General features: G+C 40.8%; 2 protein-coding genes across 2 annotated transcripts in view; one reads left to right on the top strand and one right to left on the bottom strand.

Moving 5' to 3' along the window:
- Window positions 1-9,433, top strand: part of usp53b (ubiquitin specific peptidase 53b) — a 29,464-nt gene extending 20,031 nt beyond the window's left edge. Inside the window, exons 14-17 of the mRNA XM_079264897.1 lie at window positions 1,738-1,799; window positions 3,286-3,364; window positions 5,383-6,221; window positions 6,373-9,433. Of these exons, the coding sequence (XP_079121023.1) occupies window positions 1,738-1,799; window positions 3,286-3,364; window positions 5,383-6,221; window positions 6,373-6,449 (1,057 nt within the window). The 3' untranslated portion in view covers window positions 6,450-9,433. The remainder of the gene's footprint in view (window positions 1-1,737; window positions 1,800-3,285; window positions 3,365-5,382; window positions 6,222-6,372) is intronic.
- Window positions 9,434-9,590: 157 nt separating this feature from the next.
- Window positions 9,591-10,999, bottom strand: fabp2 (fatty acid binding protein 2, intestinal). Its single transcript, XM_079238174.1, has 4 exons — window positions 10,870-10,999; window positions 10,177-10,349; window positions 9,910-10,017; window positions 9,591-9,779 (listed from the first exon to the last, which is right to left on the bottom strand). Exons 1-4 carry the CDS (start codon window positions 10,934-10,936, stop codon window positions 9,729-9,731), a joined length of 399 nt encoding a protein of 132 aa, XP_079094300.1. The 5' UTR covers window positions 10,937-10,999; the 3' UTR covers window positions 9,591-9,728.
- Window positions 11,000-15,128: the final 4,129 nt, after the last annotated feature.

Here is a 15,128-nt window from a genome sequence, read left to right as displayed (position 1 = left end):
CTCCCTCCAAAAACTCCAGAAAGGTTGAGTACTCTGAACTGCTGTTTGGTGGACAAGCACAGACAACAGTCAGGACTTGTCCCCCCCACCCAAGGGTGGAGGGAAACTACCCTTTCATCCACCGGGGTATACCCCAATATACAGACACCAAGCCGGGGGATGATGAGAATGCCAACACCTGCTCGGCACCTCTCATTGTGAGCAACTCCAGAGTGGAAGAAGGTCCAGACCCTCTCAAGGGAACTGGTTCCAGAGCCCAAGCCAGGCGTTGAGGTGAGTCTATCTAGCTGGAACCACTCAACCTCACGCACAAGCTCAGGCTCCTTCCCCACCAGAGAGTTGACATTCCATGTCCCTAGAGCCAGTTGTTGCAGCTGAGGATCAGACACCCAGGGTCCCCGCCCCTTGCTGCCGCCCAGCTCACATCCTCCCACAGATGGTGAGCCCATGGGAGGTGGGGCCCATGGAACCCTTTTGGGCTGAGCCCAACCGGGCCCCACGAGTGAAGGCCCGGCCACCAGACGCTTGCTCTGATGCCCCAGGCCTGGCTCCAGAGGGGGGCCCGGGTGACCCGCATCCGGGCAAGAGTACATTTCCGCCCATGGTCGTTGTCATCATAGGGGTCTTTGAGCCGCACTTAGTCTGGTCCCTCCCCTAGACACCTGTTTGCCATGGGTGACCCTACCAGAGGCATAAAGCTCCCGACAACATAGCTACTATCCTCAGGACACACAAACCCCTCCAATACAATAAGGTGGTGGCCCAGAATGTACAAATTAACATGGTTCCCCATCAGTTGATGAACAATGTCTGCATTACCACTCATCACCTTGTCTTTCTTAAACTGGAATTATAAACACATATTATGTCTATATCAGCACAGATATGGCTTAGACTGGTGCTGAGATATGGTGAACATGGTCTTAAACAGCCAAAGTTGATATTAAGGTTTTAGTTTTTAACATGTACAATTATTACATTTCTGTTAAATCACATGTAATACAATGCTGAGTGTCAGCAGATGCTCATTCTTTAATTGGAACCCATTAAATTAGCCCCTGGGTAGACAATTTGCTAATGCTTTTCACAGTGATGGTGAAAAACCTGGACTAAAAGTAAGGTATTTCACAAGCAGGTTAGGAACAGTGTCTTCTGTCAGTGAGAATATCCTCCTTTTGTCTTATACCTTTATTGCTGACCTTTCTGTAACTCCAGACTTTTTATATTAACAAAAAAACATTATAACTTAAAGAAAGACATTACTTCAATACTTTATTTATCCATTTTGAGTACAGGTTTTTTTTGTCTATATATATCTAAACTGAAATGAAAACTAGGCCAACTTATTGCATGTTATGCTAAATGGCTAGTCTGTAGACAGGTCAAAGCAGTCATGATTCAGTCTGAAATAATACAGCAATCGGGGTGCCAGAGACTCAGGTAATGTCAGGATTTTTAACCCTTGTAGTGTCATGTCTTGACATGAAAAATACATATGATGTCTAACTAGATTTCTCCAGTATCATCAGTTAGGCTGTAAAGACAATAATTTAAACTATTTTTATTTCATTAAAAGATTTCATACTACCAAGTCTCCAGTAAACTAATCTAACCATTACTAAAAGCAATGCCAGTATTTTTTTAAGGTGTTTGTTCAGTGATCTAAAAGACCTAAAGAATTTCTAAAGTACTTTATTTAGTTTGCAGACCTGCTGAATTGTGTTTTCTTATTTTCAGCCAGCTGCATCAAAAAGGAGGCAATGCAAAATCAAATATAATGACCTCACCTTCACACAATGGTAAGTTTAAAATGTTAAATAGCTATCCCCAGGTTTAAGTGTCTCTTCTGGTAACAGACGCAGGTTGTGGATTATCAGGATTAAAGGTCCAGATGTGATGTAACTTGCAGCTAGTAATGATAAGTATTGAGGTCTTTGACTTTAACAAGTCCATAACCACATAGTTTTCACCATATAACAGTGTGAACAGGAGAAAAAAAAATAAAATAAAATATATATATATATATATATATACATATATATATATATATACATATATATATATATATACATATATATATATATATATATATATATATATATATATATATATATATATATATATATATATATATATATATATATATATATATATAAAATGTAAGATCTGCCTTGGCAAACAATCATAAGAAAATAGTGTAAGAATGACACATGACGAAAGCGGGATTAGTAGCATAGTTCTACATGTACATGTCAATGTGAACAGTTGTTTATATTTTTAATTTGCAATTCATCTGCTTCCTGGTTCAGATTTGCAAGAAATCTTACCTTCAAATTGTCATTTATGTGAAATATATTTCCCCTAGGGTGTTTGAAAACCTTTCTTTTAATGTATTCATTCACATTTTGCAATTATCAAGTAACACAAGAGCATACATGTCCACATTTTCTGTCTATTTTCTGCCTTTCTTTCATCTGAAAACATGTGTTATCTTCATGTAATGCTGACAATGTGAATGACTGACTGATTTATGTCTTATTTTGATTCCTGAGCTTGTACTTGCTTATCTAACTCCTTCACCCAGGCGGCCCTGCATGGGCATTAATCTGATGATAATCCCACAAAAACTAATTCAGATTGCACAGCTGGGCATGGCTGCTGGCTTTGTTTGTCATGAATATTATTCTGCTGCATGCTCTACTTTGAGTGTGCTACACTTACTATGCCAAGGCTTCCAAACAACAACTAAAGCTTCTATCCTTGCATGGAGCTCTCCGGGGCAACAGTAAAGTTAAAAAATAACACATCTATTTTTACAAGGAAGGAATTCAGAGGCATGCTGTCTCTTAACTGTGCTGGTGCTTGTAGCAAGTTTGGTGACTGATCCATCCAGGCAGTCTTGTGAGATTACCTTTTAATTACTGCCCTCTTGTGTCGACAGAGGACTATAGCATCAAGTTCAGACGTCCAGTCATGGAGTGAATGATTAGATCATCCTTGTTTTCCAAACAAATGTACCATTATATGTACCAGGAATAAAAAAAAACAAAAAACATGAAATTTTTGGTAAACCAAGGGTGGTACAATAATTTTGTCTGTTTATTTATTTAATCTGTGTTAATCTTATGGCTGATTACTTTGAATAAACTCTGCATTCATGTGTTGTTTTGTATATTCTCAATATTTGTTTTATTCTCTAACATTCAGAACATTTGCAGCAGAATGAACCACTACATGCATACATATTTCATATTTTTCTAATTGCCTTCCCATTGTTCTTCAAAGGTAAGCATCAGGCGAAACCTCAGGGAAAAAACCATGACCAAGTTTCACTTTCACATCTAAAGTGCAGCCCAGGTTCAAGGTATTGTTTCCTTTTTTCATATTACAGTGCTTAACCATAAATGGTAATTCTAGTTAATTTCTTTGACAGATGACATGCATGTCTATATTCATGTTCACCCATTACTTTGAGGTGCAGGCCTCAGTTTAACTGTAGTAATTAAATTTATTAGTGAAACTCCTGTGCCATTATACATTTGAAAAGTAAATCATATGTGTTCAAACCAGTTCATAATGCATACTGGAACATTTCATGTGGTGTAAATAAGTGTAACAGGAAAAGACTCAGACATTTCCAGCAGCTTGGGAGAAGTGTGCTCTGTGAGAGAGAAAACTCCTTAGTTTGAAATTAGGGCTCCGAAATATTGCTGCAATTTTTACATATACTCTAAATCACATTCAGAGGTAAGGAAAAACACAAAGTATCAGATGACCTGTGTAAGAGGACAATGAAAGCAAACAGGCAGCAAGCCAATTCTGAAAGGCAACATATGTTTGGAAACTGGGTGTGTTTGTGTTCTCCACAGGAGAACCTTTTGCCCCATCGAGAACATAGTACTGTAATAAATGATTTTCTTCTCCATAAAGTCAAAATAAAACAAATTAATATCAAACAAACTTAACAGAAAAAGATTGGATTATTTATTTCTTTTGAAAAAGCTTTTTCCTACTTAATCCTATAGTCTACTATTTGAAAGCGTGTTTATTCTCTTTTTACGTGGTGCTACATTTTGTATGGAAAGGGCATTTATGATATGTGCTTGAGAGTTAACAATGTTGGTGACAAGCATTAAAAACTTGCAGAATTTTCTCTGCCAACAACAAGAAGCTTGTTATTCTATTAACACTTGTTTTTAGTTAGGGGTAACACAGGAACTGACAATCAGATTCCTGACTGGCTTCTGATGAACAAGAGTGAGCCGAGAACATCCTCCTGCATATTTAGCAAGTTTTTTGTGGGTGGAAGGTGCGAATGACAGAAGAAACAACATTGAATTCAACAAAACAATTATATAAAAAAAAAATGTTTCAAATGTTAACCTTATGCTTCTGCTGCTTCCAAAGGTGCACCAGACAAATATCGGAAGCAAGCCGTCTGCAATTGTTGGAGGTGCAGAGGTTTCCTAATGCAACCCACATACTCAACTGTGCTACTCATTTCTCAAAAGCATTTCTTTACAAATGTGGCACTGTTAAAAAAGGGAAGTTTGCAGGCTTTCCAGCACTTATTGCCAAGGAGCATTATCATAACCAAAAGATAACTCACCAAACCCAAATTGCCTTACTTTTATGTTCAAAGTTCATGCTTGTTAAATCAAATGCTCAATTATCCATATATCAAGATTATAACATCAACCTACATGAACCCTAAACTAAAATGGTAGTTGCAGCTGAAATTTATTATCTGTACATTTTTCAAAAATGAAAAAAAGAAATTACTATGTTGCAATCACAAAACCAATATTGCCAGACTCCAAGCTATTGATTAGTGGCGGATACTCAAAGTTAGCACAGATCAAGGCTTTACAATCGCAGCTTCGAGGGATTTATGTGTGAGTACAATCAACAGTGGTAGCATACATTGACCAACTGGTTCTGTTTGATTATATTTAGTGTGACATTGATAAATATGCTTCATCCAACATCAAATTTCTGAAAGGGCCTACCAGAACGAAGAAGAACAAACATTCCCAAATCCCTGGTTTGACACGGAAGTATGATTGGGAGTTGAGACACAGCAGATGGTTAACTCTGACTGAGTGTGTAAACAGGACTCAAACTTTGTGACTGAAAATTGTTCAGCCCATCAGAGTTTGTACTAAATGTAAGCCTCTTTCTACCATGAACACTGTTTTGCATGAGTCCTTGTTTATTACAAGTCTTCCAGCGAGCTACGATGTGAATAACAAATGTTAACGCAACACATTATACTCCAGTAATTTTGAAAGATGCACTCAAATAAATTGCAGTTCTCCTTTAAAGAGATGCTTATTTATATCTTTAAAATGTTGACGTTTTCATCATTCTCTTTTCTTTTAGACGAAAGTCAAAGTACACATCTAACACTTCAAGAAAAGCAGTGTCTTCAGAGAGGAATTCTGCTGGTTCAGCGAACAGTCAAAGTGAGCAGCAGGAGCTGGTGAACTGCAGAGTGCACAGTGGTGAAAGTAGCACCCTGAGACACATTACAAAAACCAGTAGCTCAGAATGGAACAGCTCTGATGATCTCGCTCTCTCGGAGCCTGAGGACAGAGAAAGCACTTATCTTTCCAGTAACAGTGAGGCTACTGCCTCTGATTCCCAGAGCTCTCACATGTCCCTGCCATACCACCCTCCCAGTAATGTGACTGAAGAACCTCTCCAACTGAACAACCAACGTCCGCTTGGTACAACAGGGTCACCTCACCTTCGACCCAACCAACGGATGTTTCCTCAACAGGGTGACGATAGCCAAGCTGTGTTCCGTCCCCGGATGCTTCAAGAACCCTTTCCATGTAGTCCTCGCCTTTCATCCACATCCTACATTAGTCCTCATAAGAAGCCTGACATGTCGGGCCTTCGAACTTTCTCAGATGCAAGCTCAAAGTCAGGTTCTGACCCAGAAAGGGGTATCCAGTTGTCATGTGAGAGTGAAGAAAGACTGCCTGGGTGCAGAGTGGAACAGGCAGCGCCACCTCAAGAGGTTTCACTAACAACATACTTTAATGTGGATAACTGTATGACGGAAACATACCGACTCAAGTACCACAACCAGAGACCTCTTGTCCTCTCTGCCACGGTGCCACGGTCAGCGGCTGTGAGTGAACGCAGAGATAACAGCCACGCACTCCCTAGCGACACAAATTCACAAGATGTGCCAAAAGCCAGACCTGAAACAAGTAAGTCTCCATGGAAAATAACTACAAAAGTGGAGAAAATTGTTCGAATGAATTTTTGATAGTTATTTTCTTTCTTTATGTGCCAATGTGGGTAATGCTGTAATAAAATATATTTAAACATGGCCTTTTTCTTCTTTCTTTTTCTTCATAGGCCATAATAGCAATAAACCCACTGCAAAATGGAACCCAGTGACAGCCAAAGGACTGGATGAACGTGGTTTTTTATGATTGTTAACTTGGTAAGTTTTGTTTGCACGGATAGACAGTATAACTGAATGCCAAAGAGTTTACAGAATGGAAATATGCCCCGAAGCCCTGACATCTCCAAACTGGGTGGAACTTATTTATGCAAGCTTGTCACATCGGAGAAACATATTTTGAAATGCTGTTATGCATTGTTTGATGGATTATCAACGATCACATATATCTTCCAATGTCCCAAATGGTTGCTGTGAACAAGTTTCAGTTTGCACAAAGGGGTTTTAGTTTTGTCTTTAAATCACCTCATGTCGAGTTTAGAATGTTTATTTTCTTACCGAATGCAGAATTTCTGCAGAAGTGAAGTAGAAATGAAGATAAAGAAAGCATGAAGAGATTATGGTGATCCATGGATGGAACAGTATTTATACAAGGAGGGGGGTAACATGGCATTTGAATTAAAAAGAAATGTATTGGATAACTATGTCTAAAGAGGCTCTACATGATGCAATAAAATCATGGATTGCCTTCTCAACAGCAGGTTGAAGGTAGTTCACTTGATTGTGGATGAGATTAGAAATCCGTTTTGGTAACTAACTGGGCAGCTTTCTAACTTTATGCACTCTGGGGACATTATGTCACCAGATGATTGATAATGCAACGGTTACAGTTGTTTAGTTACTGATTTATTTGTGCTGTGATTATTTATCAACTCTTTTACAACATATATGTGTTAATGAATGACTGTGGGTTGCTCCAAGTCAATCACCTTCTCTTTCCTAATGCACATATCTTGATAAAGGTTGTGACTTGGTTAATATCCTGAAAACTTAAAGACAAACTTAAGCAAAACTATGTAACATGGTTGATAAGAATGTGTTTGGCTGTATTTAGTTTGTCCCACTCTAGAAAATGCTATGTTTTTAGAGCATATTTAAATACATGGAGCATCCTGCAGGTTATTCAGCAGATAAAAGTTACACAACCAAGTACTATACTTTCAACTTCACCAGTTTTTGCAATCTTTTTTTTTTCTTTTGTAAATTACAGTGATGTCAAAATGTACTTTTCCAGTCTTCCTCTTTAAGTAGACAGATTTCCAAAAGGTCTATATTTGCAGGTATTTTCATAATGATGCCAGTGTAATTGAGACATCTGACATCATTGCTAACCATACAAAGTAACAGACTGGTATTATTGTTCATATCAGTAATGTTCTAAAACGTGCATGTGGCCTTTACAGAATCATATTAGCTGTATGTACAGCATAAGCATGAGCATGAAAATGCTGGACTGTGAGTCCAGTTAACATTATATGGGATTCTATTTAATATAATAAAATTAATGTATTAAATAGCCATTTGTAATCATGATTGATTTGGCAACTTGAATGAATTTTGTCTTACTAACATTAAGAATACAGACTATGATTTATGCATCTTAAATCTTAAGTGTATAATGTAAAGAATATGCTGGAAAACATCTTAGTGTTTGAGATATACTATGCATTCACGAAAAAATTACTTTAAAAATAACTTTAGATAAACATTAAGCTGTTTTTAGGCTTAGTATTGTGTACATTCAATATTTCCAAGGACGTATTAGAATCATTATTGCTCTGTATTCAGATATACATATGAAAATATCTTTTCTACGCACTAGATTGCCAAGTCTTTTCCCATACACTGCTATTTCTCCCCTTTTCACTTTGCAGGTTTATGTTTTACTGTAACCTTCGTCCAGCGTTTCTCAAGTCCATTCCTAAGATTAACTCAGTTAATCTGTAAAGGTGTTGTCTTTGTGTTATCAGGCACCAAATGATAACATTTAGAGATTTAGGAGTGTATAATCACACCTTTTACTAGTAATAGAAATATCTCCTTGCACTGTTTAAATTGAAGAGAAACAAATATAACAGAGTGAATAAGATTTAACAGACCTGCAGCTGTCTGTAACACAGAAACATGACACTGAGACAATTATTCTGTAAGAATATGTCAATAAAGTCACTGCCTACAGAAATTATAAATGTACTGGATGAGATTAAGCCAAATGAAAGTATTCTGAAAAGATTGCATTAATGTTGTCTCACCTGTGAAGTGTCTCTTGTGACAAATTTACTTTTGGTATTTATTTTATTTATCTGTTAAAACATCAACAGAAAAACAAAATTCATTTTACAGTCTGACAGCTGTCTTCAGCTCTATCAACTGTGCCTTGAAGTCTTCAGTGCAATATGTATGTTTTTTTCCCCTGAATGTGGAATGAAGTTGGTGAACAAAAGAGTACACAGCACGAATGGTAAATATAAATATACAATGCTTACACTGACACTTAAAATGCGTAGGCTTGTATGTTCTTCTTTGGAAGTGTGTTGAAAGTCATTTCATGCTCTTTGAGACCACAGTCACAGCTGCAAACAGTAAATTCAGCAGTGCAGCAAAGTTTGACATGTTCAAATGTCACCAGAGGAAAATAAACCTGTGCTTGTGGCACCCACCTACTGGGCAGCGAAGCTCGGTGCTGAGTTTTTATATATATTAACTCCAAGATTTTGTTTTTTACAGCACTGGATTAGACTTATTGTATATGTATGAATACATGTCTTGCACACATGGTCTGTTGTCTTCAATATATTCTCCACAGGCTTGTTTGACAAGAGGTCAAACTATGTCACACTTGGCAGTGCATAATAAACTTTTGTCTTGGGCTAAACATACAGAGGTAAAGCCTAACTTTACTGTATTTCATCAACACCCAAGAACAAACAACAACAAAAAAAAAAACTTTCCACATTATGTCACTGATATTATCTGATAAGTAGCAGGCTCATGTGGCCTGATATATAGAGCCTCATTGAAGCTTAAAGTCCTGCCCACTGTGTGGTCTGATCTGGAGCTGGCCTGCTGTTATTGTCAAATTCAGCTGTTGACAGTTCCCTGAATACTTCATGACATGTTTAATTACAAATCAGCTTCAAGACACATGTATAATTCTGTCCACACTTTCTATTTTTGGAGATATTTATTTTTGTTTATTGTTGAATAAAGTCTCAATTACCATATCACTCTTAAATCAGTCAAATCACTGTGTATGTGTAACTTACTTGAAGATCCCAAATGGGAATGATTGTTTTCACAAATGAAAGACAGACAACATGTGAAAATAGGCAGTCTTGGCTTTAATAAGGCAAGTATAAAAACGGGTTACATTTTGGGCACTTTTGCTACTTCAAGAAGTTGATCATTCAACACAGCTGTGTAATCCTGAAATCAAGTATCTCACTTTAGTTTTGTAGATCTGTTTGGTCTAACCCCTCTTGAAAATCCTCTTTGCGTCCACACCTTCATAGTTGTAGCTCTGTTGGATGTAAAGTACAGTTAATGTTTTGCTTTTTGCATGTGAATTTCCCCATTCCAAACTCAAATCCACGATCCCAATTAATCATTATTTCCTCAATAAAAAGCTCCTAAATTAAAATGAGCCTTACTTGAATGAGTTCTTCTCCTTGGACGACTCTTGTTGTAATCAGTTTTTTGCCATTGTCTTTTCTGGTGAAGTCCCCTTTTAACAAGTCACCCTCCATGGCCCATGAACCCTGTGGAATATATATATATAAAAAAAGCATATTTACAGCAATTTTTGCAAGGAGAAAATCTACAGAAGTTTTGGGAGAGGTGGTGCTCATTAACTTTTCATTATTTGTGAAAATGCAGTGAAATCAGCTGACTGTCCCACAAGGTGCACTTATGCTTACGTGTAGTTCAGTTCCATCTGCAAGGCTGTAGTCAAAGGCGACCCCCAGGGTGAAGTCGATCTCAATGGTCCGGAAATTGCTGCTCTCCTTGACATGAAACTTGTCTCCAGTCTGTTCGATGGTTATCTTGAGGTTGTCGTGAGCAGCCAGCTTCCTTTTCACCATGTTAATTCCTATCAAGAGACACACTGAGTGTGTTCAATAGGCTCTGAACAATGGAAGGAAGTTTGTCAGGATGAAACCTCTTCATGCAGAAGTGGTTCCTTCGTTTGTGTCTTTGTAGATGGTAAGTACGTACAAAAGTCAAATCACAAACATGTTCGGTAAATGATCATACAACTGCTTTTAATTGAACTCAGATATTTTGGTTCAGTGAAATGCATTTAAAGCTTGCTGAAGACATTTCTTTATCATTTTATTATTTATTCCAAATGTGCAAATACATGAAATGTTGCAGATATTGTTAGAAATTTCTATGCATGTTTTGTATATGTTTAGAAATTTACCTAAATACTAGTAAACCCATCAGTACTTTTCCACAACCACATCTGGATTTAGGTGTAATTTTATGACATAAACAGCATATGTAGTGATAAGACACCGTCGACAACCATGCACAAATTGCAATAACAAGCAATAATGATAGATAAAACAGTGAAACAGTCTGCAAAATACATATTGACTGTGACTTACCCATTTTTTCCATGAATTTCTCGTAGTTTTCATTGCGATCAACTTTCCAGGTGCCGTTGAAGGTCATGGTGATGGTTTGGGTGAGCTGTACTACTCTGCAGAAAGGAGCACTTTCCTCAACGTCTGCGGCTCCTTTTAAACCACACGCCTTCTTATCTCGTCATCAATCAGATTGATGATGTGGCTGTTTAAAGCTCATGTTTTCTCAAGGCAATATCCACACTAGCTGCTTTTTTAAATGGTGAACTTCCTGTTTAACCTGTATCCTTGTTGACATAGGGTGGTGCTGATATCACAGTTCACATTATTACCATCACAGCCAGATTTCGATGAAGGTCTGCAGCAATTTTTCATACAATATTTGACACCTTTTGTGTCTATTTTTGTCCCTGATGCTTGAGCGAAGCAGACATCTATTTTTTGTGCTTTTTAATGCTCTTTTACTAAACATCTCATTATTTTGCCAAGCTTTACTTGTTCTTCTCAAATACAAAGATGATTCATTTAGTAGGTGGTCCATTTCTTGGTATCTCTTTGACCTTCATCCAGCCCCTTCATAAAGAAGACCTTTGATATTTGAAGTTAATTTTGCACAACACTAGTTTTCACTGTCAAAAAACCAGTCAACTAATCATCAATTATACTTAGCAGAAAGTATATGTATACGGGTGTGTGTGTGGGGGGGGGGGGGAGGAGGGGGGAGGGGGGGCGTGCTGTCTGTGTGTGTGTGTGGGGGGGGGGGGCAGGGGTGTATGTATGGGGGAGTGGGTGGTGCATGTGTGTGGTAGGTTGGTGGATAAGTGTAGATATGATGGATGGGAGTGGGGGAGATTTGGATGTGACGTGGGGGTCAGGAGGATGGTTTTAAGGGTGGGCTGAACGGGTGGCTGGGTGGACCTGAATGTGTCCGGAAGTGTGTGTGTGTGTGGCTGTAGGTGTGTGCTGAGACAGTGTGAAGTGCCGATGTGTGGACAAGGGGGGACTTCATGTCCCCAGGTGGGGGTGTCCTCTGTGAGTGAGGGGGCGGTGGACAATCGGTCTGGGATTCCCCTTCTGCCGCCCCGCCTCCTCTTTGTCCTCGTGCCCCCCTTCTGCATGTGGTGAGTTGGTCCCCTCTTGGGTCGGTGATGACTCTCTGGTTAGAGTCGCCGAAGGCTCTGGTTACGGGGATGGCTGTCCCCGGCTTGTCCTGGTCCTTGGGGGGCCCTGGGAGTAGGGGGCATGCCCAGTGCCGCGGGCGGCTCACCTTCTGGAGGAAAGCTCACATTCCTCCAGACTTAAATCCCTCAACCCCTCTTCCTCCCCGCTCCCCATCACACACAGGCAGGGTATTGGGAGGTGTGCACGTGGCGCTGGGTGGTGAGAAAGGCCATCAAGGTGGTCTTGATCGCTGCACCCAGCCTCGGCTCACCTCCCAGTTTTAATTACACTTAGACACCAAACACCAAAACACTGACGACTCACATGATTAGGGGGAAGAGCATGCGGTGTATGGTGGGCGGGGCTGCTTAGGTGGTCCCTCTCCCAACATCGCGTGGCACTTCCCTCAGTTTTAATTGCAACTAATACATACTTCACAATCAGTCATAAGCGGGGGGGAGGCAGGGACGATAGGGTCTTCTCATGCCCCTGCTCTCGGGGCTTTACTGGGGGGGGGTACGGGTGGGGGAAGAGTGCCGTCCATTAGGCCTAAGTCTGGGCTGGCCTGGCTGTAGGAGGGTTGTCGCCGGCCCTGGGGGGGTGCTGGGTCGGCTGCATCTGTGGGGTGGTGTGGGGGACGCTGGGAGTGGTGGGCGATAATTATGGGGGCCCTGATCGGGGCCATCCTGTCCTCTGCCCCCTCTGAGGTATCTCACATGGGACATGATGGAGGGGTGAGGTGAGGATGTGTGGGAGTGGGTGTATGGGGTTACAGATGGATGGTGGGATGGCTGGGGGGGGATTAGGGTTGGGGATATAGGTGGGTAGGGGATAGGGATGTGTGAGGATGAGTAGATGTGTGTGTGGAGGGGTATGTTGGCGCGTGGGTTGTATTGGGGTGTGCCTGTGTTGGAGGAGTGAGGGTATGTGTGTGTGTGTGTGTGTGTGTGTGTAGGGGGGGGTGTATATGCGGAATGGGATGTGTGAGTGAGGGTGAAGTTTGGAGGGGGGCTATGGGTGGTGGAGGGGTGTTTGGTGGGGCATGTGTGGTTGGGTAGAAGTAGAGGGATGGGGTGGCGGGGTGTGAGCGTGTGTGGGGGGGGGGTGAGCGTGTGTGGGGGCGGGGGCGATTGGGGTTCGTGTGACTTGGTATGGGTGAGTGAGTAGAGGTGGGGTGGGGTTGTATATGTGATGGATGATGTGCATGGATTGCAGAGGGTTGTGTGGATGGGGGTTGAGAGGGGAGTGCGTGTTTGGGGGGGGGGGGGGGGGGTATGCATGTATATGTGTGAGGGGAGTGCGTGTTGGGGGGGGGGGGGGGGGGGGGGGGGGGGTATGCATGTATATGTGTGTGTGGTTTGGTGGTGGGGGGGTGGTGTCCTGTACCCGGGGGCGCAGCTGGGGCGCAGCTGGTGCGCTGGGGTGCGACCTGGCTGCCGCTGGGTGGCGGTCTGGGGATCCTGGTCCTCCGTCGGTGTGGGCTGTGCCCTCTGCCTGCGGGGGCGGGGGGCTGCTCACGGGCTCTTGGGGCCCTGGGGCCTGCGCTCTGTCTGCCCTAGGTGGCCGGTGCCCGGCGGGATCGGCCCTTGCCGGCCTGGGCCTGCTGGGGCCTGTTCCCCCTGACTGCGGGGGACTCTGGTTGGGCACCTCCTTCGCCACCTCCTGGGCAGATGCATGGCTGGCTCTGGAGTGGGGGGGTTGGGATCTGTACCTGGGGGTGACTGTCGGTTACCCGGGTCTCTGGGTTCTCCTGGCCTTCCTCTAGCTGTAGGCGGGCGGGGTCACATTGGCATGATCACTCTTCTCTAAACACGTTCCACTCTGAATGTTCTGCATGAATGTTCTGCATGTGTCACAGTCACTGAGTCATCCAGCAAGTTTATTCACTAACAGCAGGTAGCTCTCTTTCTGTCTTTTTGACTTAACTTGCTAGTTTCTGGTCCTCATGATTGTCAACGGTTTTGTTCTCCACGAATCTAGAGTTGGCTTGTGTGGGTGTATATATTTATGTGTGTGGGTGGGTATGTGTGTGTACTTATGTGTATGTGTATGTGTATGTATGTATGTGTATGGATATGTATATATGTATGCATATGTGTGAGTGTATGTGTATGTATGTGTATGTGTGTGTATGTGTATGTGTATATGTATGTGTATGTATGTGAGTATGTATATGTGTATATATGTATATATATATATATATATATATATGTGTGTGTATGTATGTGTATATGTATGTATGTATATCTATCTTTATGTATGCATGTATGTGTACATGTGTGTGTATGCATGTGTATGTATGTGTATATGTATGTATGTATGTATATATGTATATATATAATGTATGTGCGAGTGTATATACATATATATGTAGGTGGGTATGTATGTGCATATACATGTATGCATTGATCTCTTTCTTTTGGTTTTTTTTTGTTTTTTTTTATGTTCTCTTTTCTGTTCTCTTTCTGCCCCTTTCCTGTCCTTTCCGGTCGGGTCCAGCAGCATAAACTCTGTAATACAAGCTATTATCCAAAACAAATTGAAAAATAAAATAAGAATCAAGAAATACAAGGGGATCATTACATCTACAAAAGTTCCCCTTGGCAAAATAAATTTGCTCAGGAGAACACAGCATCCAGAACATCAGTCTGCTTGCTTAAATGCTGGACAAGACAAAAAAAAAAAAAAAAAACTTAGCAGAAAGTAAAGCAGAGTAGTAACTATAAGTAAACAGAGGCTAAATGAAAATAATTTCATAGATAGATAGATAGATAGATAGATAGATAGATAGATAGATAGATAGATAATGTAAAAAGGTGATAAACATTATTTTATATTTTTTGTTGAGTAGACAACAATCAGCCCTGTGATGGACTGGCGACATCTCCAGGGTGAACCCTGCCTCTCGCCCAAAGACTGCTGGGAAAGGCTCCAGCTTCCTCACGACCATTAATCAGACTAAGCTGTTTGGATAATGAATGAATGAATGCATGAATAGATAAAAATTAAATGAAATAAAAAAAAGTTAAATATTAATAAGCAATAAAAAGCATCACTAAATATGCTAGCAGAAGTATTGAATGTAATAAACATGTAGCACAATTTTTTGTAATAATAAT

The sequence above is a fragment of the Telmatherina bonti genome (genome assembly GCF_933228915.1).
Source record: "Telmatherina bonti genome assembly, chromosome: 3".
Classification (NCBI taxonomy): Eukaryota; Metazoa; Chordata; class Actinopteri; order Atheriniformes; family Telmatherinidae; genus Telmatherina; species Telmatherina bonti.
This window is presented reverse-complemented; position numbering and strand designations above follow the sequence as displayed.

Coding starts and splice junctions, on each gene's coding strand:
- fabp2 (XM_079238174.1), bottom strand. CDS start 10,936: ATGACCTTCAACGGCACCTGGAAAGTTGATCGCAATGAAAACTACGAG. Junction 10,018..10,176: donor CAGATGGAACTGAACTACAC/GTAAGCATAAGT, acceptor TATATTCCACAG/GGTTCATGGGCCATGGAGGG. Junction 9,780..9,909: donor AAGGAGAAGAACTCATTCAA/GTAAGGCTCATT, acceptor TACATCCAACAG/AGCTACAACTATGAAGGTGT.